This window comes from Bubalus bubalis, chromosome 12, assembly GCF_019923935.1.
Source record: "Bubalus bubalis isolate 160015118507 breed Murrah chromosome 12, NDDB_SH_1, whole genome shotgun sequence".
NCBI classification, from domain to species: domain Eukaryota; kingdom Metazoa; phylum Chordata; class Mammalia; order Artiodactyla; family Bovidae; genus Bubalus; species Bubalus bubalis.
In genome coordinates this window covers 48,943,677-48,969,434 of record NC_059168.1, presented here as the reverse complement: position 1 = coordinate 48,969,434, position 25,758 = coordinate 48,943,677, and the positions used below count along the sequence as shown (strand labels likewise).

At 42.4% G+C, this 25,758-nt stretch overlaps 1 protein-coding gene and 1 long non-coding RNA gene across 4 annotated transcripts in view; both read left to right on the top strand.

Annotated features, from left to right (window-relative positions):
* The window catches only part of LOC123328533, a 28,798-nt gene extending 10,560 nt beyond the window's left edge, over window positions 1-18,238 (top strand). Inside the window, exons 1-4 of one of the 2 annotated variants that reach the window (XR_006543414.2) lie at window positions 16,207-16,328; window positions 16,811-16,924; window positions 17,575-17,906; window positions 18,005-18,238. This is a non-coding gene — a long non-coding RNA (uncharacterized LOC123328533). Of the gene's footprint in view, window positions 1-16,206; window positions 16,329-16,810; window positions 16,925-17,574; window positions 17,907-18,004 lie in introns of those variants that run through there. The other variant, XR_006543413.2, reaches the window with a different exon arrangement.
* Window positions 18,239-18,644: 406 nt separating this feature from the next.
* MAT2A (methionine adenosyltransferase 2A) lies at window positions 18,645-25,299 on the top strand. Of its 2 annotated transcripts, XM_044926014.2 has the most exons (10): window positions 18,645-18,861; window positions 21,009-21,086; window positions 21,178-21,300; window positions 21,568-21,680; window positions 21,768-21,911; window positions 22,088-22,306; window positions 22,537-22,719; window positions 22,871-23,004; window positions 23,678-23,733; window positions 24,779-25,299. In XM_044926014.2, exons 1-10 carry the CDS (start codon window positions 18,771-18,773, stop codon window positions 24,877-24,879), a joined length of 1,242 nt encoding a protein of 413 aa, XP_044781949.1. In that variant the 5' UTR covers window positions 18,645-18,770; the 3' UTR covers window positions 24,880-25,299. The 2 variants fall into 2 exon arrangements, with proteins under 2 accessions (XP_044781949.1, XP_006045910.1); XM_006045848.4 differs by having other exon boundaries at window positions 23,678-25,299.
* The last annotated feature ends 459 nt before the right edge of the window (window positions 25,300-25,758 follow it).

Genomic DNA, 25,758 nt, shown 5'->3' with positions numbered 1-25,758 from the left:
ATTTCCCTCAGTTATGTCTCATCACAACAAAGATTTGGAGTGATGGACATTAAAGCCCTCGGCATGTCACAGCTCTCAGGTCTGGGATAGACCGTGTTATAGCTCTCAGGTCTTGAACGGACCATGTTATAGCTCTTAGAATAATCAGTGTTATAGCTCCATGTTACAGCTCTATTTTATTTAGATAATAGCAGGAAAATCCATCCTTGAGGCGTGAGGGCATGTCGACCCAAAGACGTGAAGAGAAAAGCACCCCAGCATGTGGGGGAGAGAGAGAGAGAGAGCCTGTGCTTTGGCTCCTCTTTTTATATGTTTTTTTCCCCCCTGGGCCTGCCCTATGTAAATTGGGCTAGCCAGGAGTGTTGTTTGCTCTACCTGAGGTTCTCACTCCGGTCCTCACTCCGGTCTCGGACCTTCCTTTGTTTTATTTTTGTGGGCTTTTCCCTTCCTTGTCTTTTAGCCATCACCATTCTGGACTCCTGTTTCCTATTCTCACTACCTAACAGCTTGATTTATTAATAATCAGTAGACAACTGATCAAAATAAACATTAATACATTCTAATTTTTTATAATTATCCATCAAAAAAGGAAAATTATATAAACATGTACGTGTATATGTATTTGTTAGGTAGTTAGAATAGGAAATAGGAGTCCAGAATGGCGGTGGCTAAAAGACAAGGAAGGGAAAAGCCCGCGAAAATAGAACAAAGGAAGGTCCGAGGACCGGAGTGAGGACCTCTGGTAGAACAAACAACACTCCTGGCTAGCCCAATTTGCATAGGGCAGGCCCAGAGGGAGAAAAAAAAATATTAAAAGAGGAGCCAAAGGGCTGGTGGGGGGGGGTGGTCTCTCTCTCTCTCTCCCCCGTGCTCTGGGACACTCTTCTCTTTGTGTCTTTGGGTAGACATGCCCTCATGCCTCGAGGATGGACTTTCCTGCTATTATCTAAATAAAATAGAGGTATAACACGGAGCTGTAACACTGATTTGTCTAAGAGTTATAACATGGTCTGTTCGAGACCTGAGAGCTATAACACGGTCTGTTCAAGACCCGAGAGCTGTGACACGTCAAGGGCTTTAATGTCCGTCACTCCAAACCTTTGTTGTAATGAGACAGAACCGAGGAGTATATACTCGCCTGACATATTGATACACTAGTTTAAGATCCATGAAAGAATAGTACTTACTGCTAGGAGGGACAGGATACATTACTGATCTATTTTTCATTTTTATAGATATAAACACTAAGTAACCTTTTTTATATAAACAAGTAAATAGGGAAGGGATTTTGTTAGGGCAATTTTACTACATATCTTCAATTCTTTTTGAGTTAAATGCCCCCAAAATAAACAATAAAAAACCACATAAGGATCAGATCAGATCAGATCACATCAGTCGCTCAGTCGTGTCCGACTCTTTGTGACCCCATGAATCGCCGCACGCCAGGCCTCCCTGTCCATCATCAACTCCCGGAGTTCACCCAGACTCATGTCCATTGAGTCAGTGATGCCATCCAGCCATCTCATCCTCTGTTGTCCCCTTCTCCTCCTGCCCCCAATCCCTCTCAGCATCAGAGTCTTTTCAAAAGCATCAATTCTTCGGCGCTCAGCCTTCTTCACAGTCCAACTCTCACATCCATACATGACCACAGGAAAAACCATAGCCTTGACTAGACAAACCTTTGTTGGCAAAGTCATGTCTCTGCTTTTGAATATGCTATCTAGGTTGGTCACAACTTTCCTTCCAAGGAGTAAGCATCTTTTAATTTCATGGCTGCAGTCACCATCTGTAGTGATTTTGGAACCCAGAAAAATAAAGTCTGACACTGTTTCCACTGTTTCCCCATCTATTTCCCATGAAGTGGTGGGACCGGATGCCATGATCTTTGTTTTCTGAATGTTGAGCTTTAAGCCAACTTATTCACTCTCCTCTTTCAGTTTCATCAAGAGGCTTTTTAGTTCCTCTTCACTTTCTGCCGTAAGGGTGGTGTCATCTGCATATCTGAGGTTATTGATATTTCTCCCGGCAATCTTGATTCCAGCTTGTGTTTCTTCCAGTCCAGCGTTTCTCATGATGTATTCTGCATAGAAGTTAAATAAACAGGGTGACAATATACAGCCTTGACAAACTCCTTTTGCTATTCGGAACCGGTCTGTTGTTCCATATCCAGTTCTAACTGTTGCTTCCTGACCTGCATACAAATTTCTCAAGAGGCAGATCAGGTGGTCTGGTATTCCCATCTCTTTCAGAATTTTCCACAGTTTATTGTGATCCACACAGTCAAAGGCTTTGGCATAGTCAATAAAGCAGAAATAGATGTTTTTCTGGAACTCTCTTGCTTTTTCCATGATCCAGCGGATGTTGGCAATTTGATCTCTGGTTCCTCTGCCTTTTCTAAAACCAGCTTGAACATCAGGAAGTTCACGGTTCACATATTGCTGAAGCCTGGCTTGGAGAATTTTAAGCATTACTTTACCAGCGTGTGAGATGAGTGCAATTGTGCAGTAGTTTGAGCATTCTTTGGCATTGCCTTTCTTTGGGATTGGAATGAAAACTGACCTTTTCCAGTCCTGTGGCCACTGCTGAGTTTTCCAAATTTGCTGGCATATTGAGTGCAGCACTTTCACAGCATCATCTTTCAGGATTTGGAATAGCTCAACTGAATTCTATCACCTCCACTAGCTTTGTTCGTAGTGATGCTTTCTAAGGCCCATTTGACTTCACATTCCAGGATGTCTGGCTCTAGGTCAGTGATCACACCATTGTGATTATCTGGGTCGTGAAGATCTTTTTTGTACAGTTCTTCTGTGTATTCTTGCCACCTCTTCTTAGTATCTTCTGCTTCTGTTAGGTCCATACCCACATAAGGATATATTATCAGAAAAAAACCTGAAAGCTCCACTAAAGGCCAAACTAATGGGGGAGCTAGAGACAGAGCTTCCTGTCATTTAGATTCCTCCTTCTACCTTCCCCTCCTCCACATGGCTTGTTTGTCTTAAATTCACTATGCAAATGAATTAATCAATTTCCCTATCAATGAAGTTGAACATCTTTTCATATGTCTGCATTTCCTCCTGGGTGAATCACTCACCTATACTCTTCTTCCTAGTTTTTCTAGCCATTCCAAAATGGCCGTTTGCAGTTTTCTTATCAATTGGTGCTAACTCTTTGTCTGTCATATGTGTTGAAATGTTTTTTCTTCTATTGTTTGTCTTTGAAATATACTTGTACAGTAATTTTTAATTTTTATGTAGTTGAATCTATCAGTCTTTTCCTTGGTGGTTTCCAGATATTCTCTAGAACGGTGGGAATGTGAGTTTCGACAGCCACTTGAAAAGTAATCTGGCTGTAACTACTAAAATGTAAAAATATACATATCCTTTGTCTCAGCAATCCCACTTTGAGATACTTTTTTCACAAAAACAAAAATACTGCTTCACAAAGGTATACGTACAAAGATGTTACTTTTATCAGAATTTTGTGAAGGGCAAAACTGAGAAACAACTTGAATGTCAACCAGTAAGGCAACAGCTGAATGAATTCTATGGTAGAATCATACTATAGTATGTTTCACTGTTAGAATGATTTTACAGAACAGTGTGAATGTTCTTAATTCCAAAGAACTGTGTGCTTTAAAATGTCCAAAATAGTAAATGCTAAGTTTATTTGGGCTTCCCTGGTGGCTTAGAGGATAAAGCATCTGCCCACAATGTGGGAGACCCGGGTTTAATCCCTGGGTAGGGAAGATCCCCTGGAGAAGGAAATGGCAACCCACTCCAGTATTCTTGCTTGGAAAATCCCATGGACGGAGGAGCCTAATAGGCTATAGTCCATGGGGTTGCAAAGAGTTGGACACGACTGAGCGACTTCACTTCAAGTTTATTTTACCAACATTTTTTAAAAAGTGAAGAAAATTAAAATGATTTCTATTTTTACATAGTGTCCTGGAGAAATGGCCATGAAAATTGTTAAGAAAAATATCCATGTTTCAGGTAAAATACGTGTGTGTGTGTGTGTGTGTGTGTGTGTGTGTGTGGTGTGTTCATAGAAATAGGTATGGATGGATACAAACCAAATTTTGTGATTAATTACCTCAGTTCAGTTCAGTTCAGTTGCTCAGTCGTGTCCGACTCTGTGACCCCATGAACTGCAGCATGCTAGGCCTCCCTGTCCATCACCAACTCCCAGAGTTCACCTAAACCCATGTCCATTAAGTTGGTAATGTCATCCAACCATCTCATCCTCTGTTGTCCCCTTCTCCTCCTGCCCTCAATCTTTCCCAGCATCAGGGTCTTTTCCAATGAGTCAGCTCTTCGCATCAGGTGGCCAAAGTATTGGAGTTTCAGCTTCATCATCAGTCCTATCAATGAACACCCAGGACCGATCTCCTTTAGGATGGACTGGTTGGATTTCCTTGCAGTCCAAGGGACTCTTAAGAGTCTTCTCCAACACCACAGTTCAAAAGCATCAATTCTTTGGTGCTCTCTCACATCCTTTATAGTCCAACTTTCACATCCATACATAACCACTGGAAAAGCCATAGCCTTGACTAGACGGACCTTTGTTGACAAAGTTAATTACCTCAGGGAGTGTGAAATATCTATCCTTTGACATGTAACAAGGGCATGAATTCAGAGCTCAGATCCAGGCTCAAGTCCACTACCTGGGTGAATTACACGTCAGTTTTTTCATGTATAAAACAGGAGGAGAAACAGCATCTGCCTCATCAGAATTGTAAGGCACAGAAAAGATGCTAGAACAGTGCTTGTCACAATAAATTATAGATGCTGTCATCGTTAGAGTATTGTCTCCATCAGTGTTTTCTCCATTGTACCCTATGCATTCTTCCATCTCTCACTACTTAATAGGTTTGTAAAAAGATTTGATTATCAGAAGAGAAAAACAGAGAAACAAAAACAGGTTATGAGAAGCCTCACACTGAGGGGAGTCACAAAGTATTGGACTGGCCAAAAAAGTTCATTTGGGTTTCTTTGTAAGATGTTACAGCAAAACCTGAATGAACTTTTTTTTTTTTTAACTTTACAATATTGTATTAGTTTTGCCAAATATCAAAATGAATCCGCCACAGGTATACCTGTGTTCCCCATCCTGAACCCTCCTCCCTGCTCCCTCCCCATACCATCCCTCTGGGTCGTCCCAGTGCACCAGCCCCAAGCATCCAGTATCGTGCATCGAACCTGGACTGGCAACTCGTTTCATACATGATATTATACATGTTTCAATGTCTTTCTCCCAAATCTCCCCACCCTCTCCCTCTCCCACAGAGTCCATAAGACTGTTCTATACATCAGTGTCTCTTTTGCTGTCTCATACACAGGGTTATTGTTATCATCTTTCTAAATTCCATACATATGCGTTAGTATACTGTATTGGTGTTTTTCTTTCTGGCTTACTTCACTCTGTATAATAGGCTCCAGTTTCATCCACCTCATTAGAACGGATTCAAATGTATTCTTTTTAATGGCTGAGTAATACTCCATTGTGTATATGTACCACAGCTTTCTTATCCATTCATCTGCTGATGGGCATCTAGGTTGCTTCCATGTCCTGGCTATTATAAACAGTGCTGCGATGAACATTGGGGTACACGTGTCTCTTTCCCTTCTGGTTTCCTCAGTGTGTATGCCCAGCAGTGGGATTGCTGGATCATAAGGCAGTTCTATTTCCAGTTTTTTAAGGAATCTCCACACTGTTCTCCATAGTGGCTGTACTAGTTTGCATTCCCACCAACAGTGTAAGAGGGTTCTCTTTTCTCCACAGCCTCTCCAGCATTTATTGCTTGTAGACTTCTGGATTGCAGCCATTCTGACTGGCGTGAAATGGTACCTCATAGTGGTTTTGATTTGCATTTCTCTGATAATGAGTGATGTTGAGCATCTTTTCATGTGTTTGTTAGCCATCTGTATGTCTTCTTTGGAGAAATGTCTATTTAGTTCTTTGGCTCATTTTTTGATTGGGTCATTTATTTTTCTGGAGTTGAGCTGTAGGAGTTGCTTGTATATTTTTGAGATTAGTTGTTTGTCAGTTGCTTCATTTGCTATTATTTTCTCCCATTCTGAAGGCTGCCTTTTCACCTTGCTAATAGTTTCCTTTGTTGTGCAGAAGCTTTTAAGTTTAATTAGGTCCCATTTGTTTATTTTTGCTTTTATTTCCAATATTCTGGGAGGTGGGTCATAGAGGATCCTGCTGTGATGTATGTCGGAGAGTGTTTTGCCTATGTTCTCCTCTAGGAGTTTTATAGTTTCTGGTCTTGAGATCTTTAATCCATTTTGAGTTTATTTTTGTGTATGGTGTTAGAAAGTGTTCTAGTTTCATTCTTTTACAAGTGGTTGACCAGTTTTCCCAGCACCACTTGTTAAAGAGATTGTCTTTAATCCATTGTATATTCTTGCCTTTGTCAAAGATAAGGTGTCCATAGGTGCGTGGATTTATCTCTGGGCTTTCTATTTGTTCCATTGATCAATATTTCTGTCTTTGTGCCAGTACCATACTGTCTTGATAACTGTGGCTTTGTAATAGAGCCTGAAGTCAGGTAGGTTGATTCCTCCAGTTCCATTCTTCTTTCTCAAGATCGCTTTGGCTATTTGAGGTTTTTGTATTTCCATACAAATTGTGAAATTATTTGTTCTAGCTCTGTGAAGAATACCATTGGTAGCTTGATAGGGATTGCATTGAATCTATAAATTGCTTTGGGTAGTATACTCATTTTCACTATATTGATTCTTCCAATCCATGAACATGGTATATTTCTCCATCTAGTAGTGTCCTCTTTGATTTCTTTCACCAGTGTTTTATAGTTTTCTATATATAGGTCTTTAGTTTCTTTAGGTAGATATATTCCTAAGTATTTTATTCTTTCTGTTGCAATGGTGAATGGAACTGTTTCCTTAATTTCTCTTTCTGTTTTCTCATTATTAGTGTATAGGAATGCAAGGCATTTCTGTGTGTTGATTTTATATCCTGCAACTTTACTATAGTCATTGATTAGTTCTAGTAATTTTCTGGTGGAGTCTTTAGGGTTTTCTATGTAGAGGATCATGTCATCTGCAAATAGTGAGAGTTTTATTTCTTTTCCAATTTGGATTCCTTTTATTTCTTTTTCTGCTCTGATTGCTGTGGCCAAAACTTCCAAAACTATGTTGAATAGTAATGGTGAAAGTGGGCACCCTTGTCTTGTTCCTGACTTTAGAGGAAATGCTTTCAATTTTTCACCATTGAGGATAATGTTTGCTGTGGGTTTGTCATATATAGCTTTTATTATGTTGAGGTATGTTCCTTCTATTCCTGCTTTCTGGAGAGTTTTTATTGTAAATGGATGTTGAATTTTGTCAAAGGCTTTCTCTGCATCTATTGAGATAATCATATGGTTTTTATTTTTCAATTTGTTAATGTGGTGTATTACATTGATTGATTTGTGGATACTGAAGAATCCTTGCATCCCTGGGATAAAGCCCACTTGGTCATGGTGTATGATCTTTTTAAGGTGTTGTTGGATTCTGATTGCTAGAATTTTGTTAAGGATTTTTGCATCTATGTTCATCAGTGATATTGGCCTGTAGTTTTCTTTTTTTGTGGCATCTTTGTCAGGTTTTGGTATTAGGGTGATGGTGGCCTCATAAAATGAGTTTGGAAGTTTACCTTCCTCTGCAATTTTCTGGAAGAGTTTGAGCAGGATAGATGTTAGCTCTTCTCTAAATTTTTGGTAGAATTCAGCTGTGAGGCCGTCTGGACCTGGGCTTTTGTTTGCTGAAAGATTTTTGATTACAGTTTCAATTTCCGGGCTTGTGATGGGTCTGTTAAGATTTTCTATTTCTTCCTGGTTGAGTTTTGGAAAGTTGTACTTTTCTAAGAATTTGTCCATTTCTTCCACGTTGTCCATTTTATTGGCATATAATTGTTGATAGTAGTCTCTTATGATCCTTTATATTTCTGTATTGTCTGTTGTGATCTCTCCATTTTCATTTCTAATTTTATTGATTTAATTTTTCTCCCTTTGTTTCTTGATGAGTCTGGCTAATGGTTTGTCAATTTTATTTATCCTTTCAAAGAACCAGCTTTTGGCTTTGTTGATCTTTGCTATGGTCTCTTTTGTTTCTTTTGCATTTATTTCTGCTCTAATTTTTAAGATTTCTTTCCTTCTACTAACCCTGGGGTTCTTCATTTCTTCCTTTTCTAGTTGCTTTAGGTGTAGGGTTAGGTTATTTATTTGACTTTTTTCTTGTTTCTTGAGGTGTGCCTGTATTGCTATGAACTTTCCCCTTAGGACTGCTTTTAAAGTGTCCCATAGGTTTTGGGTTGTTGTGTTTTCATTTTCATTAGTTTCTATGCAAATTTTGATTTCTTTTTTGATTTCTTCTGTGATTTGTTGGTTATTCAGCAGCGTGTTGTTCAGCTTCCATATGTTGGAATTTTTAATAGTTTTTCTCTTGTAATTGAGATCTAATCTTACTGCATTGTGGTCAGAGAAGATGCTTGGAATGATTTCTATGTTTTTCAATTTACGAAGGCTAGATTTATGGCCCAGGACGTGATCTATCCTGGAGAAGGTTCCATGTGCGCTTGAGAAAAAGGTGAAATTCATTGTTTTGGGATGAAATGTCCTATAGATATCAATTAGGTCTAACTGGTCTATTGTATCGTTTAAAGTTTGTGTTTCCTTGTTAATTTTCTGTTTAGTTGATCTATCCATAGGTGTGAGTGGGGTATTAAAGTCTCCCACTATTATTGTGTTATTGTTAATTTCTCCTTTCATACTTGTTAGCATTTGTCTTACATATTGCGGCGTTCCCGTGTTGGGTGCATATATATTTATAATTGTTATATCTTCTTCTTGGATTGATCCTTTGATCATTATGTAGTGACCTTCTTTGTCTCTTTTCACAGCCTTTGTTTTAAAGTCTATTTTATCTGATATAAGTATTGCTACTCCTGCTTTCTTTTGGTCCCTATTTGCATGGAAAATCTTTTTCCAGGCCTTCACTTTCAGTCTGTATGTGTCCCCTGTTTTGAGGTGGGTCTCTTGTAGACAACATATGTAGGGGTCTTGTTTTTGTATCTATTCAGCCAGTCTTTGTCTCTTGGTTGGGGCATTCAACCCATTTACGTTTAAGGTAATTACTGATAAGTACGATCCCGTTGCCATTTACTATATTGTTTTGGGTTCAATTTTATACACCGTTTTTGTGTTTCCTGTCTAGAGAATATCCTTTAGTATTTGTTGGAGAGCTGGTTTGGTGGTGCTGAATTCTCTCAGCTTTTGCTTGTCTGAAAAGCTTTTGATTTCTCCTTCATATTTGAATGAGATCCTTGCTGGGTACAATAATCTGGGCTGTAGGTTATTTTCTTTCATCACTTTGAGTATGTCTTGCCATTCACTCCTGGCTTGAAGAGTTTCTATTGAAAGATCAGCTGTTATCCTTATGGGAATTTCCTTGTGTGTTATTTGTTGTTTTTCCCTTGCTGCTTTTAATATTTGTTCTTTGTGTTTGATCTTTGTTAATTTGATTAATATGTGTCTTGGGGTGTTTCGCCTTGGGTTTATCTTGTTTGGGACTCTCTGGGTTTCTTGGACTTGGGTGATTATTTCCTTCCCCATTTTAGGGAAGTTTTCAACTATTATCTCTTCAAGTATTTTCTCATGGTCTTTCTTTTTGTCTTCTTCTTCTGGGACCCCTATGATTCGAATGTTGTAGCGTTTAATATTGTGCTGGAGGTCTCTGAGATTGTCCTCATTTCTTTTAATTCGTTTTTCTTTTATCCTCTCTGATTCATTTATTTCTACCATTCTATCTTCTAATTCACTAATCCTATCTTCTGCCTCTGTTATTCTACTATTTGTTGCCTCCAGAGTGTTTTTAATTTCATTTATTGCATTATTCATTATATATTGACTCTCTTTTATTTCTTCTAGGTCCTTGTTAAACCTTTCTTGCATCTTCTCAATCTTTGTCTCCAGGCTATTTATCTGTGATTCCATTTTGATTTCAAGATTTTGGATCAATTTCACTATCATTATTCGGAATTCTTTATCAGGTAGATTCCCTATCTCTTCCTCTTTTGTTTGGTTTGGTGGGCATTTATCCTGTTCCTTTATCTGCTGGGTCTTCCTCTGTCTCTTCATCTTGTTTAAATTGCTGAGTTTGGGGTGTCCTTTCTGTATTCTGGCAGTTTGTGGAGTTCTCTTTATTGTGGCGTTTCCTCGCTGTGTGTGGGTTTGTACAGGTGGCTTGTCAAGGTTTCTTGGTTAGGGAAGCTTGTGTCGGTGTTCTGGTGGGTGGAGCTGTATTTCTTCTCTCTGGAGTGCAATGAAATGTCCAGTAATGATTATGGGATTATGGGTTTATGGGATGTCTATGGTTTTGGGGTGACTTTGGGCTGCCTGTATCTTGGAGCTCAGGGCTTTGTTCCTTGTTGCTGGAGAATTTGCTTGGTATGTCTTGCCCTGAAACTTGTTGGCCCTTGTGTGGTGCTTGGTTTCAGTGCAGGTATGGAAGCATTTGATGAGCTCCTGTCAATTAATGTTCCTTGGAGTCAGGAGCTCCTTGGAGTCAGGGTTTGGACTTAAGCCTCCTGCTTCCAGTTATCAGTCTTATTTTTACAGTAGTTTCAAAGCTTCTCCTTCTATACAGCACCACTGATAAAACATCTACATTAAAGATGAAAAGTTTCTCTACCGTGAGGGTCACCCAGAGAGGTTCACAGCGTTACATGGAGAAGAGAAGAGGGAGGAGGGAGTTAGAGGTGACCCGAATGAGATGAGGTGGAATCAATAGAGGAGAGAGTGGGCTAGCCAGTAATCTCTTCCTTATGTGCACTCCACAACTGGACCGCTCAGAGTTGTTCACGGAGTTATACAGAGAAGTGAAGAAGGAAGAAGGTGACAGAGGTGGCCAGGAGGATAAAAGGGGGGAATGAAAAAGAGGGAGACAGATCCAGCCAGTAATTAGTTCCCTAACTGTTCTCCACCGTCTGGAACACACAGAAATTCACAGAGTTGGGTAGAGTAGAGAGGGGTTAGGGAGGAGACACAGGTGACCTGGTGGAGAAAAAGGAGAGTCCAAAGGGACAGAGAGCAGTCAAGCCAGTAATCTCGCTCCCTAGTGAAAAATAGGTACTGAAGATTGGGTTCTTAATGGTACAAAATTGGTAACAAATACATAAAAGCAAAAATTTAAAATCTAGAGTAGAGTTTGGAATTTCAAAAATATGATGTTAAAGAAAAGAAGAAGGAAAAGAAAGAGAAAAAACAAACAAACAAAAACAAACAAGGTCGCAAAAATTATAAAGAAAATATAGGTACAAAATTGATAACTAATACCAAAAAGCAAAAGTTAAAAATCTAGAGTAGAGTTTGGAATTTCAAAAATACAATGTTAAAAAAAGAAGAAGAAAAAGAAAGAGAGAGAAAAAAAAACAAACAAGAACAAAGTCGCATAAATTATAAAGAAAATATAGGTACAAAATTGATAACAAATACCAAAAAGCATAAATTAAAAATCTAGAGTAGAGTTTGGAATTTCAGATATACAATGTTATTTAAAAGAAGAAGAGAAAGAAACAGAGAAAAAGAAAAAGAAAAAAGAAAAAAGGGTCACAGAAATTATAAAAAAAAAAAATTATAGGTACAAAATTGATAACAAATACCAAAAAGCTAAAATTAAAAATCTAGAGTAGAGTTTGGAATTTCAAAAATACAATGTTAAAGAAAAGAAGGAAAAAAACAAACAAACAAGGTCAAAAAAATTATAAAAAATATATATATGAAGTTTGCTTTAAAAAAATAGGGTCTTCTTTTTTTTTTTTTTTGCAAAGTAATCAGTTATAAAAGTGAAAATTAAGGGAATAATAGAGGACTTAAAAAAATTTTTTTTAATTAAAAAAAATAAAAAGAAAGAAAGAATGGTCGTAAAAATAGTAAAACTATATCTAGGACTTTCTCCAGTTTTGTTGTGAGTATTGTGGGTTCAGTTCATTTTCGGCTAGTTCCTTGGTCCGACTTATATTTTTCAAGATCTATAGGCCCCTTGCTATGTAGTTGGTACTAACCACAGGGTTTTAATCTATTGCCTGTAGCTTCCAAGGCGGTTCCCTCTGTTATAGCTTCTTCTGTTTGCTGGTCTCTTCAGTGTCTGGTTTCCGCCCTGACACAAAGGGGACGGTGGAGGACACTTTTTTTTGGGGGGGGGGGGCTCACTTGTTCAGTCGCGCTGTGGGGAGGTAGGGAGGGATGCTGCAAACAAATAACACTGGCGTGTGCTCGCAGTGCCTCAGCCACACTGGGTCTTCCCCCCACTTCACGGCGCGGAACCATCCGTGGCCGGCCCAGGGCTGCTTGCACCTCCCAGATCCGAGCCGCTCAGGTTCAGGCACTCGGGTAGTCCTCAGAGACGCAGACTCTCAGTTGGGCCTGCGTTTTGTGCCCTTTCCAGATCCAAGCAGCTCAGGTGATGAGGCGTTTGGTGCGCGCGATTGCTGCAACTTATCGCCTCCCCACCGCTCGGTTCTCTAGGTGTGCAACTGGCGCACCTTCTCAGGCAGATGTTGACCGTCCAGACCCCCAAGAAGTTTTAGTTAGCAAAGAAGCCTGCTTACAGTTTTATAGACAATGTCTCTCTGGGGCTGCGATTGTCCCCTTCCAGCTCTGGCTGCCTATCACCGGAGAGGGATGGTCTGCCACCGGCTATCTCTGTTCAGTCCTTTGTTCCACGCGCGGGCCTGTCGGTGTCTTAGGTTAGGGCTGGCTTTTCGCGTGGTAGATATCCCACAGTCTGGTTTGCTAGCCCAAATTATTTCGCTCAGATAGCGCTCGGGGTATTCAGGCCAGATCCTTGAGATGCAGCCCGCGCCGCGCCTCCCTGCCCAGCCCCCGCTCGCTAATGGCGGATGCAGGCATCTGTGCTGCTTCTCCGCTGGGGGAGTTACCGCAGGGCTCGCAATGTGCGGGTTTTAATTGTTTATTTATTTTTCCTCCCTGTTATGTTGCCCTCTGTGCTTCCAAGGCTCGGCACAGATTCGGCAGTGAGGTTTCCTGGTGTTTGGAAACTTCTCTCTTTTTAAGACTCCCTTCCCTGGACGGAACTCCGTCCCTCCCTCTTTTGTCTCTTTTTTTGTCTTTTATATTTTTTCCTACCTCCTTTCGAAGACTTGGGTTGCTTTTCTGGGTGCCTGATGTCCTCTGCCGGCATTCAGAAGTTGTTTTGTGGAATTTACTCGGTGTTTAAATGTTCTTTTGATGAATTTGTGGGGGAGAAAGTGTTCTCCCCGTCCTACTCCTCCGCCATCTTAGCTCCTCAACCTGAATGAACTTTTTGGCCAACCCAATATTTGTTTCAGAACCCATTAGAGTTTCCCAGGTGGCGCAGTGGTAAAGAACCTGCCAGCTAATATAGGAGATGCAAGAGACGCGTGTTTGATCCCTGGGTCAGGAATATCCCCTGGAGTAGGAAATAGCAACCCACTTGTAATGCTCAAAATTCTCCAAGCCAGGCTTCAGCAATATGTGAACCGTGAACTTCCTGATGTTCAAGCTGGTTTTAGAAAAGGCAGAGGAACCAGAGATCAAATTGCCAACATCCGCTGGATCATGGAAAAAGCAAGAGAGTTCCAGAAAAACATCTATTTCTGCTTTATTGACTATGCCAAAGCCTTTGACTGTGTGGATCACAATAAACTGTGGAAAATTCTGAAAGAGATGGGAATACCAGACCACCTGATCTGCCTCTTGAGAAATTTGTATGCAGGTCAGGAAGCAACAGTTAGAACTGGACATGGAACAACAGACCAGTTCCGAATAGGAAAAGGAGTTTGTCAAGGCTGTATATTGTCACCATGTTTATTTAACTTCTATGCAGAGTACATCATGAGAAATGCTGGACTGGAAGAAACACAAGCTGGAATCAAGATTGCCGGGAGAAATATCAATAACCTCAGATATGCAGATGACACCACCCTTATGGCAGAAAGTGAAGAGGAACTAAAAAGCCTCTTGATGAAGATGAAAGTGGAGAGTGAAAAAGTTGGCTTAAAGCTCAACATTCAGAAAACGAAGATCATGGCATCCGGTCCCACCACTTCATGGGAAATAGATGGGGAAACAGTGGAAACGGTGTCAGACTTTATTTTTCTGGGTTCCAAAATCACTACAGATGGTGACTGCAGCCATGAAATTAAAAGATGCTTACTCCTTGGAAAGAAAGTTGTGACCAACCTAGATAGCATATTCAAAAGCAGAGACATGACTTTGCCAACAAAGGTTTGTCTAGTCAAGGCTATGGTTTTTCCTGTGGTCATGTATGGATGTGAGAGTTGGACTGTGAAGAAGGCTGAGCACCGAAGAATTGATGCTTTTGAACTGTGGTGTTGGAGAAGACTCTTGAGAGTCCCTTGGACTGCAAGGAGATCCAACCAGTCCATTCTGAAGGAGATCAGCCCTGGGATTTCTTTGGAAGGAATGATGCTAAAGCTGAAACTCCAGTACTTTGGCCACCTCATGCAAAGAGTTGACTCATTGGAAAAGACTCTGATGCTGGGAGGGATTGGGGGCAGGAGGAGAAGGGGACGACAGAGGATGAGATGGCTGGATGGCATCACTGACTCGATGGACGTGAGTCTGAGTGAACTCCAGGAGTTGGTGATGGACAGGGAGGCCTGGCGTGCTGCAATTCATGGGTCACAAAGAGTCGGACACAACTGAGCGACTGATCTGTTCTGATCAGTATTCTTGCCTGGAAAGTCCCATGGACAGAGGAGCCTGGCAGACTGCAGTCCACGGAGTCTCAAAGAATTTGATGCAACTGAGCACATGAGCAGAGCAGAGTTAGTTTGCTTCTGAGGCCATGTCTGAATTTTGGTCCTAAAGAACTGGCACCATTTTGGAGATAGATGGCCTAGATTTCCTTCTTCTTTGCCTGTTATCACATAGAAGGTAGTTTGGAGCTCTCTTCTCAACATCGCACCTTCGCTATTGCTTTTTGATATGCACAGTGTCATCTCCCTCTCTTTTCCTGCCAAATCAACAGCTTCTTGCACTGCAAATCCTTTCTCTTCCTTACTGGTACTCTTTCCTTCACTGGCAGATGGATAAGACCTGGAGTCATTATATCTGTTGTCTAGGTTGTCCACCCACTGGTTTTGCCTCTTTCGTGGAACTCCTGCTACATTAATGTTCTTGAGGTTGAGATCTGGAGCCTTTAGGTGATTAAATTCTTCTATGTGCTTTACATTTCACATTCAACAAATCTCATTCACGTTGAATATGAAATAAACCAGCAACTCCTCCTAGTTTATTTTAGCCTTGGAACACTAACGTATGCATGCATACATGCATGCTCAGTGCCATCCAACTCTTTGGGACACCATAGACTGTAGCCTGCCAGGCTCCTCTGTCCATGGGATTTCTGAGGCAAGAATACTGGAGTGGGTTGCCATTTTCTCCGCCACAGGATTGACCCAACCTAGGGATTGAACCCATGTCTCCTGCAGCTCCTGCGCTGCAGCCAGATTCTTCACCACTGAGCCGCCCAGGAAGTCCACTAACATATAGAATCAGAAATTTCACTCCTCTCAGAACAGGATGGCAATGAGCTTCCCTGTCAGTAAAGAGGTTTCAGTGTTATTAATTACAATTTTGGTGATGAAAAGAAAGCAGCAGCTCTTTTCATTGATTTTATATGATCCCTGGGTTTTTTATTTCCCCATCTCTTTGTGCCATTCCTTATATTTATCCTTTCATCTCTCTTTCTCCCTCTCTCCTTCTCCTCACATATACATTCTTAAACACGTTCTGTGAATCAGACTCTCAGTGATAAAGCCTGAGCAAAACTGACCACCTTTTTATTGTCATGGGGCTTACAAATCTAACTGGGAGTTGAGACATTCATCAAATAATCCCCAACTCTGTAATTTCAGAGCCCTGAGTGCCATGTCGGAAAACACAGGACCCTGTGAGAAATCTGTGTAGGTGACCATTTCATCCAGAAAGAGGCAGCTGAAGGCTATATCCAGGAAACAGCAGCTGAGCTGAAGTGGGAATGATGGGGAACAATTAGCCAGACATCTCCCCTCATATAGAGCTCTGGGTGGGCAGAGACCAGGACTGTCATAGCACCAATCCTGGGTCCGCTGGACAGAAATGCTCATAAATATTTGTGGGAAGAAAGGACCGTGTGAACAATATAAATCAGTGAAAATGTGCTCTGCTTTGTTCTGAGGGTAATCAATTAAGAAATTTAACTGTTAACAGTTCAAAGAAATTCAAAGCAGCAGACAGACAGGAGAAAGAGGCACAAATGTGGTTAAAGAAATAGCAGGTAAATCACACTGAGGCCTGTAAGGGTAGGTAGGGATTTGGGTCTTTATCCTCACACAACAATTAGAAGCCACTGAAGGGTTATTTTTTTTACTGCTGTGCTAAAGACTTTACTTGAATGATTTTGTTTAATCCTTGATGCAATTCTGTGATAGTACAATTATTATCCCAATTTTACAGTCTTGAGGACTCTAGGGTATAGAGAAGGTAAGTTGTTTGCTCAACACTGTTAATAAGTGGCAGAGGCCTGACTCCAAAACCCCTACTCTTAACTATTAAAGTACAGATGCTAAGAACAAGAATGAGGAGGTAAGCAAGTATGAACAGCTGATTCTAATCTCCTTGGAAGGAACAGTCTCACTGTGAGTTGGTAGCATAGGGGTAATATAAAGGCTTAATGACCTAATCACTGAATTTAATCCCCTTGTTCTGACTCCATATTAATCAAATAACTTTCTAATTATATTCTGGATTCCCCTATAGATTCTTCTGCTGGAAGATCATGCACTGATCGGCCTACACAGGCAACTTGTTTCTGTTGGAAATTTTATTACACGCTGTAAGATAACTGGAATTCTGCTTTAAAAAAACAAAAAGGTGAAATACTCTAAAACAAACAATAAATTATGAAAGTCTTACAGTTTATTTTTCCACGAAGTTAGTCTGGAAAATATAAACCAATAAAACAGCATATATGTTGCCTCTTTTGTGATTTAGCCTTTTCTTGTTCCCTGCTTTGAGGGAACATGGATGTGGTCACAAAGTCTAAAGATGAGCCCTTTTTTTAAGTTCTTTGTCAGAATCCCTAGTGCTTCCATTGTTTCCCAAACAGCAACCTCCCCCCTCCACCCCCCAACATCCTTGCCTCTCGCAAACCGAAGAGAGGATTGTTCTTCCGAATTTCCCTAATTCTCTGAGCCGTAAGCAGCTGGAGCTGCTGCAAGGGGTCTTATTCATCTCCCAAGGGTAACGAGCATTCTATCCTAGGAGCAAGCGGTTTCCTAATAACATCATTAAACCCAATGTTCACGCGCTCGGGGCCACCGCAACAGCGGCAGCCATCCCCACCCCCCCATCCTCGGCCCCCTCTCGGCCCTGCACCGTGTCCGCCGCCCTTGGGGCGGGAGGAAGTGACACGGGCCCACCCGCCACTTGTGGGTCTTTCCAAACGGGAGCCATGAAGCCGGTCCCCGACTCCCTGCCCCTAGCTGGCTCAAGTTTGGTTTTGTTCTTTTTTCTTTCCCTAGAATTCCTTTAATGGGCAAAATTGGCACAAACGCAGGTGGACATTACATAAAGTGAAAGCTTCAGGAAACAGGCCATTCCTTTCACCTTGATCTGCTGAATCACATACAAGGGCGAAAGACTCCCCCCGCCCCCACCCCCCTCCCCCCAACACCGATATTCAACACTCTCTTGCACAGAAAACTGAAACAACCCTCTAAACATCGACTCTTTTTGTCCCCTCCAAGACATTAAAGTCAGCAAGTGCAAGGTCAGCCTTGTGAGCAGCCTTTCTCGGAGCACAGGCTGGAGCCCAAGAGGCCGAGTGCAGCCTCTACCGTAGGGTCTGCAAAGGGTAAGGCCTCTCTCCGAAACTCTAGCGCGGGGGGCAGCAGTCGTTGATATTGATGCCAGAACTCTCGTTATTCCGTTTTTCGGCCATTTTCATCACAGAACCATTAACTAAGACATTGCCAGCAACTGGACGACCCCCCCCCCGCCCAGGACTGCCAGCCACCGGCAGCGCGCAGGAAGGGAAGGCACAAGGCCGCGCGAAGGCTCGTACGCTGACCGGCCAAGATGGCCACTTTCACGTGGCTGTGGGCTACCGGGGCTCCCCGTCACCCGGGCATCCCCAGGCTGGGCAGCCGGAAAGACCCTCGGGGAGCGCCAGAGGACAAAACCCCAGTCGATTCCCTAGGCCACCGCTGGGGGACGCGACCTTGGGCCAGACAGTCGGGCCAACGGTCGGGAGGGAGGTGCCATGTCACAGCACAGGGGAGCAGGCCCATAAAGCCCTTGTCTGTCTTCCTCCCCCGTGGCTCACGGAAGGGTACGGTGACCCTGTATTCTTGTCTTTCCCCTCACCCCTTGTTAGTAGTGCTTAAGATGGCGAATATTCGCAGGAGGGGCGCGTTACCCCCGCTCCCTCACCCTGCCAGGGACAGTGGTTCGGCCCGAGCTCCTCTCTGCGCACCGCCCCTTCCCTCTTCCCGCGTCCCCGCGCGAGTGGCGCATTGGCGCCGGGCGCCGAGGGGCGGGGCTAGGCGCGGGCGCGCGCGGGCCCCATGTATAAATACTGGGCCGCGCCGCCCGCCGCCTCGTTCGCTCCGCGCCACCCGCCTGAGCTAAGTAGATCGCTGTCTTCTGCTCGCGCACTTCGCAGTCGCCTTGCCGCTCCCTTTTCTCCTCTACTCCACTTTGACTTACTACCACCACCATGAACGGGCAGCTCAACGGCTTCCACGACGCGTTCATCGAGGAGGGCACGTTCCTCTTTACCTCCGAGTCCGTGGGGGAAGGCCACCCAGGTGAGGTGACGGGCCCTGGAGCGAAGCGAGGGGCGGGGCGCGGGATCGGGCCTGGTTGGTAGGACCCGCTAGTCGCGGTGTCCACGCCAGTGACCCTCTCCCGGCTGGTGGTGGGAAGAGCGGCGGACGCGCGCCTTCCTCGTGGCGCCGCCGGTGCCGAGCGCGTGGCCGCCACTCCCTCCCCCGCTTCTCTTCCCCTCTTCCCATCCGGCCGCGCGCCCCGGCATGCGGAAGATTCCAGAAAACGAGAAGGGTGGGGGCCGCGGCCGCTCGTGCTCCTGCTAAGGAGGGCATTATTTCCTCCTCTCCGCTCTGCGCGCCGAGCCACCTCGAGTGGGTGACCCGCCCCGCGTGCTCGCGTCCGGCCCGCGGGAGCGCGCGCCCCGCATTGCAGCCGCAACCACGTGTCTGCCGCATGTGGCCTCTGGGCGAGGGAGCCGGCCGGTTTGCAGAGCGCGGCCTGGGCCTCGGGGGGTCCGCGCTCCCCATTAACTCCTTGGCTACGGTGAAGGATAAGACATGCCCTTAGCCGGTATATGGTTTGGCGTCAAGGTGACAGCCTCCAACTAAATATAGCGCTTGTCTGAGGAGCCCTGCCTTATTTGGATCGCGCGTGAAAAGGACAGGAAGCATGAATTGAGTGCGAGGCGCCATTGCGATGGGGCTGACCGTTAAGCAGGGTTTTACTCCACACGTCCTACGGGCTTTGTCCAGCGGTCCGCCATTACAGGGATCAATTTACACGCGAAGGAGTGAAGCAATACCAAGAAACTTTCAGTCGCAGCCTGAAAACCTCGTATGGTGAAGATCACTATTTTACTAGTCTGATCCAGACCTTTCTTAGGATGACCACAATGACAGATGTCGTCTGATGGCTTAAGGAGCCATTTCTCTCCAGAAAGCCTACTGTGCCGATGGTGAAACACCACGAGCAACCTAGTGGTCTACTGAGGCCCTAGTGAGTGACGGTCAGATGTGGTGTGGTGGTTTTGTTTGTATTCTCCCAGTGTTGGGAACATGTGTGTTTGACCCACCTTTTATTAAGTTAAAGCTGCAGGCGTTCGGAAATGTTTAGATTGTTTTGGCCTATGGCATGAGTGCGGTACACGTTTTACTGAATATTTTTTTGGATGATTAAAGAAAATTTAGGAAAGTAACATTTGGGGAGCTGTATAGAGGAGGGGAGTATCAAGGATTCAGAATACATTTGGGTATTTTCCAGCCCATTCAGCTCTTGATCCTGGATTACCTAACACAGAATCAAATTGTTGCCGATAATCAAATCGTTATCCCCTTTGTTCGTGAGGTGTCCTTGCTTTTATCATTTAATTCTTTCAGTGACATTTTCTCTCACTTCCCTAATTGGTATTCCTTAGAGGATCATGGAGAAATTGATACACAGACCACACTTTGCGTTAGATTTATAATGAGAATTTTAAACTTGGGGGATAAAATGTAAGTATTGTTGTCTTTGAAAATTAATACGGTAAAGGTGAATGTTCCTTGTTGTGCTTTTGGTTGGAAGAAAGCCACTTTTTCTTTATATTTGCATTTGAATCTTCGTTATGTGGCTGTTCTGTATAACAATGAAAATTGGTTTAGCCTGGGAACTTTAGTTTTTCAAAAATGTTTGAAAAAGTGGAAAGATGGGACTGATGTCCTTGTAAAAAGGTGTAAAGTATCACAATGAGCTTAAATGTGTTAAACATGCTGTTCTGCTGGCTTACCTGAATTGGTGATCTTGTTGTACAGTTAAATTAAAAAACCAAGGTGTCAAGTTTGGAAATATGTATCACTGTATGCAGGATTCTTCAGGAAAATGGTTTCTGCAGAAGGAATGCTTTACTTAGATGGCAGTTAGGTATGCTGTTGAAAATGGTTAAATTGATAAATTTTTATGTTATATAGGTTTTGCCACAATTTGTAGGGGGTGGGGTGCTGTGCCAAGCCGCATGTGGGATAGAGCCCTTGCCCCCTCCTGTGGAATAGTGGAGTCCTAACCACTGCATGGAGGGAATCCCTGCCACAATTTTAGAAGAAACCATTCACAAAGATCTTAACAGCTGTAGTTACAGGGAGGGAGGCATGACATACTTATATTAGTAGTAAATTAAAGAAATTGAGCCAGGAATTTTTTATCCCCCCAGATAAGATCTGTGACCAGATCAGTGATGCTGTCCTTGATGCCCACCTTCAGCAGGACCCTGATGCCAAAGTGGCTTGTGGTAGGTTCAGAACACTTCTCACCTGATGAAAAAATAACATGAAAATCAACTTTATAAAGTGATATTTGAGTGTGAACATTTCTTTTATTAGAAACTGTTGCTAAGACTGGAATGATCCTTCTTGCTGGGGAAATTACATCCAGAGCTGCTGTTGACTACCAGAAAGTGGTTCGTGAAACCATTAAACACATTGGATATGACGATTCTTCCAAAGGTGTGTTTTAATGAGTTGACTTTCTAACCTCATTTTTCCAGATATTTCCTTCAGTCCTCTTCAGTTCTATTTTCTAGAGTGTTCCCAGGAATATTTAATTCCACCCGTATACTTTTACTGTCCTTTTGTTCTGGCCCTATGCTTTTCTCTAAAAGTACTACATTTAGGTATATTTTATTTCTTGAGCAGCATTTAGAATTCCAGATAATTACAAATTTTAAAATATTGCTATGGCCCTTAAAAAAACACACATTGTTTTGTTTATAGGGTTTGACTACAAGACATGTAATGTGCTAGTGGCCTTGGAGCAACAGTCACCAGATATTGCTCAAGGTGTTCATCTTGACCGAAACGAGGAAGACATTGGTGCAGGAGACCAGGTATCTTGGTAGACCTCTGTTTGCATCCCTTCTTCTAACAAATTTTGAAGCTTGGATTGATTGCATTGGTGACTTTTCCTTTTATAGGGTTTGATGTTTGGTTATGCCACTGATGAAACTGAGGAATGTATGCCTTTAACCATTGTCTTAGCACACAAGCTCAATGCCAAACTGGCTGAACTGCGCCGGAATGGCACTTTGCCTTGGTTACGCCCAGATTCTAAAACTCAAGTAAGTGATGAACATCCTAAAGCTACACCCATTACACTGGCACAGGACATCAGTAAGGTTGTTTGATTAAAGCTAAGAGAAGAATAGCATTTATTTTCTGTACTGTAGTGTAGGGTAGGGAACCAAGAACAAAGCTATTGTTTAGTAGACTGATGTTCTGATGTTTGGCTTTCAAGGTGACTGTGCAGTATATGCAGGATCGAGGTGCGGTGCTTCCCATCAGAGTCCACACAATTGTTATATCTGTTCAGCATGATGAAGAAGTTTGTCTTGATGAGATGAGAGATGCCCTAAAGGAGAAAGTCATCAAAGCTGTTGTACCTGCAAAGTACCTTGATGAGGACACAATCTATCATCTACAGCCAAGTGGCAGATTTGTTATTGGTGGGCCTCAGGTAGGGCCTTACAATTTCAGTTAATTTGCCTTTTTTTTTTTTTTAATCTATCATGGTTACTTGGAAAAACCTGGCTACTTTCCACCTTTTTCCTAGGTTTTTTGAAGCCTGCGTGTGAATCTTCTGAGGATGTTTGCCAAGTGATACTGAATAAGCATTTAACAGGCAGGCCTGATCTAGAACCACTGGAAAGGATTGGGCATAAAGTAACTTAAATTATGTAATTTCAGGGTGATGCTGGTTTGACTGGCCGGAAAATCATTGTGGACACTTACGGTGGTTGGGGAGCTCATGGAGGAGGTGCCTTTTCAGGAAAGGATTATACCAAGGTGGACCGTTCAGCTGCTTATGCTGCTCGTTGGGTGGCAAAATCCCTTGTTAAAGGAGGTCTGTGCAGAAGGGTTCTTGTTCAGGTATATATTTTTCTATTACTGGGTTCACTAAAAGGTGTTTAAGTGGGAGGATGTTTAGCAGTTGACTACTTGTCTTTTTTTAATACCAGTCTGTTACACAGTGTGTGAGTCTTTTGCTCACTGACTGTTAATGATATTTAAATTCTTTTAGGTCTCTTATGCTATTGGAGTATCTCATCCATTGTCTATCTCCATTTTCCATTATGGCACCTCTCAGAAGAGTGAGAGAGAGCTATTAGAGATTGTGAAGAAGAATTTTGACCTCCGCCCTGGGGTCATTGTCAGGTAAAGATGGTAAAGCCTATTGCTAGTGAAAAACAATGAGGGTGTGGGTGTGTATATAAACTTGATATATTCAAATCTCAGAAGGCGAAGGTATGAAGGACGACTCAAGTGGGGAAACGTCTTAATTCCTAGAATGTGTTGATATCATAGAAAATTGCCTTCAGTAGAGGCTTAAATTATTAGGAAGAATCTAAAATTCTAGTGCTCCATGGCTTAGACTAACTACCCTAGAAAAGTTCTCCACATTTGATACAGACTTGTGTTCCTGTTACCTGAGGGATGTTTACTTTAAAGAATTTTTAGTACAGATAAATGGGATGTACATGGCTGTTGTAAAGAAAATAACCATGGTAGGGTGTGGGCATGGAACCTTGGTAAGTACTCCATGACTTTAGATGAGCTTTTGACACTTGAAATTTCTCCAAATAATGACAAGTTTTCATATTTGTTGGAGCCAGGGACGGAAAAACGAGAACTGTAGTTACTGATAAGGACTGTGCAAGGAGTTTTGGACACCAGGGAAGTAACAAACACTTTTGCCACAAACTTCTTTCCTAGCATACCTCAGAGAACTGAACTCATTTGCCAGAAGTCTTGAAAATGAGTCTTGCTGATTGTTTTGCTTTACTTTAATTGAATGCTACATATTAAGTTACGGACTTGTATATTCCAGGGATCTGGATCTGAAGAAGCCAATTTATCAGAGGACTGCAGCCTATGGCCACTTTGGTAGGGACAGCTTCCCATGGGAAGTGCCCAAAAAGCTTAAATATTGAAAGTGTTAGCCTTTTTTCCCCAGACTTGTTGGCGTAGGCTACAGAGAAGCCTTCAAGCTCTGCGGGAAAGGGCCCTTCTTCCTAAATTTTCCTGTCCTCTTTCAGCTCCTGATCAGTTGCAGTCACTCTATAGTCAATGACATGAATTTAGCTTGTGTGGGGGACTGTAAGTTGGGCTTGCTATTCTGTCCCTAGGTGTTTTGTTCACCATTTATAATGAATTTAGTGAGCATAGGTGATCCGTGTAACTGCCTAGAAACAAATCAACAGCATTGTAGTAAATAATGCTTTGAAATTGAACCTTTGTGCCCTATCACCCAACCTTCTAAAATCCTAATTGCATTGACTTTCCCACCAAATGCTGAAAATGTCCTTGTAATGTGCACGTAAAGTACTTGTAGTTCCATTATAGCTTCTTGTCTGGCAATGCCACAGCCCTGTCAGCATGAATTTGTAATGTCTTGAGCTCTATTATGAATGTGAAGCCTTCCCCTTATCCTCCCTATAACTTGATCCACTTCTAATTATGTAGCTCTTTGTCAGGGAGTGTTCCCTATCCAATCATTCTTGCATGTAACGCAAGTTCCAGATGGAGCTCTAGCCTGACATAAGAAAAAAAAAAAAAGGCAGTTACCATTAAACCATCTCCCTGGTGCTTATGCTCTTAATCGCCATCTCTTAAACAGCACCAAATCAGAATCTCTCCACTTTCAGCTGTCTTTTGGAGGACGTACGTAATAAGGTTTTTATTTAATAAACCAATCCTATGCATGGTTTCAGCACTAGCCAAACCACCAATTCCTAGCTCTAGAAAACAGGCACTTGGCACCCTTGTGATGTCATACAGAGAAGTCACAGGGCAGTACCTGAGGGTCTGTAGGTTGCACACTTTGGTACCAGATAACTTTTTTTTTTTTTCTTTATAAGAAAGACTGAGTACTCCACACTGCACAAGAACTCCTCCCAGGGTTTTAACTTTGTTTTATTTTCAAAACCAGGTCCAATGAGCTTTCTGGACAGCTGGTGTAGCTACAGAGAAACCAGCTTCCTTCAGAGAGCAGTGCTTTTGGCGGGGAGGAGGAAATCCCTTCATACTTGAACATTTTCTAATTGCTTATTTATTGTATTCTGGGGTATGGCGTAAGTACAGAGAAGCCATCACCTCAGATGGCAGCTTTTAAAAGATTTTTTTTTCCTCAACACCATGATTCCTTTAACATGTTTCCAGCATTCCCAGGTAGGCCAAGGTGTCCTACAGAAAAACCTTGGGTTAGACCTACAGGGGTTCTGGCTGGTGTTAACAGAAGGGAGGGCAGAGCTGGTGCAGCTGGCCATGGAGAAAGCTGACTTGGCTGGTGTGGTACAGAGAAGCCAGCTTGTTTACATGCTTATTCCATGACTGCTTGCCCTAAGCAGAAAGTGCCTTTCAGGATCTATTTTCGGAGGTTTATTACGTATGTCTGGTTCTCAATTCCAACAGTTTAATGAAGATCTAAATAAAATGCTAGGTTCTACCTTACCTGTGTGCATTATTATTTGTATTTTGGCGGTATGTGGGATGGTTTCCCAACCAGAGATTGAACGTGGACCTCTGCAGTGAAAGCACTGAATCTTGGCCACCAGGGAACTCCTCCCTCTATTATTCTTGAGTGTTTCAGTATGAGCATGAATTAAATATATTTTAACCCTGAGTAATTGTAATCCCACCCATGGTTTAGGGAAATCACTTCAACTATAGGCCTCTAAAAGGTTCTTCTTAGTGTCAGGGATACGGTTTATGAAAGTTCAAGGTTTGTCCAGCACTGCCTTTTTTGACCAACACTGGGCAAAATTCACATCTTATTACAACAGCCATTTCTGCACTATCAGCAGTGCTTTAAAGGCATAAGAACAATTAAAATGAGTATCATGTGAGAAGAGTGATACTTTACATTTTAAACCAATTTTCATTGTTTTGAAAACAAAAACAATGCCTCTT

Coding starts and splice junctions, on each gene's coding strand:
- MAT2A (XM_044926014.2), top strand. CDS start 18,771: ATGAACGGGCAGCTCAACGGCTTCCACGACGCGTTCATCGAGGAGGGC. Junction 22,307..22,536: donor TTGTTATTGGTGGGCCTCAG/GTAGGGCCTTAC, acceptor ATGTAATTTCAG/GGTGATGCTGGTTTGACTGG. Junction 23,005..23,677: donor CGCCCTGGGGTCATTGTCAG/GTAAAGATGGTA, acceptor TGTATATTCCAG/GGATCTGGATCTGAAGAAGC.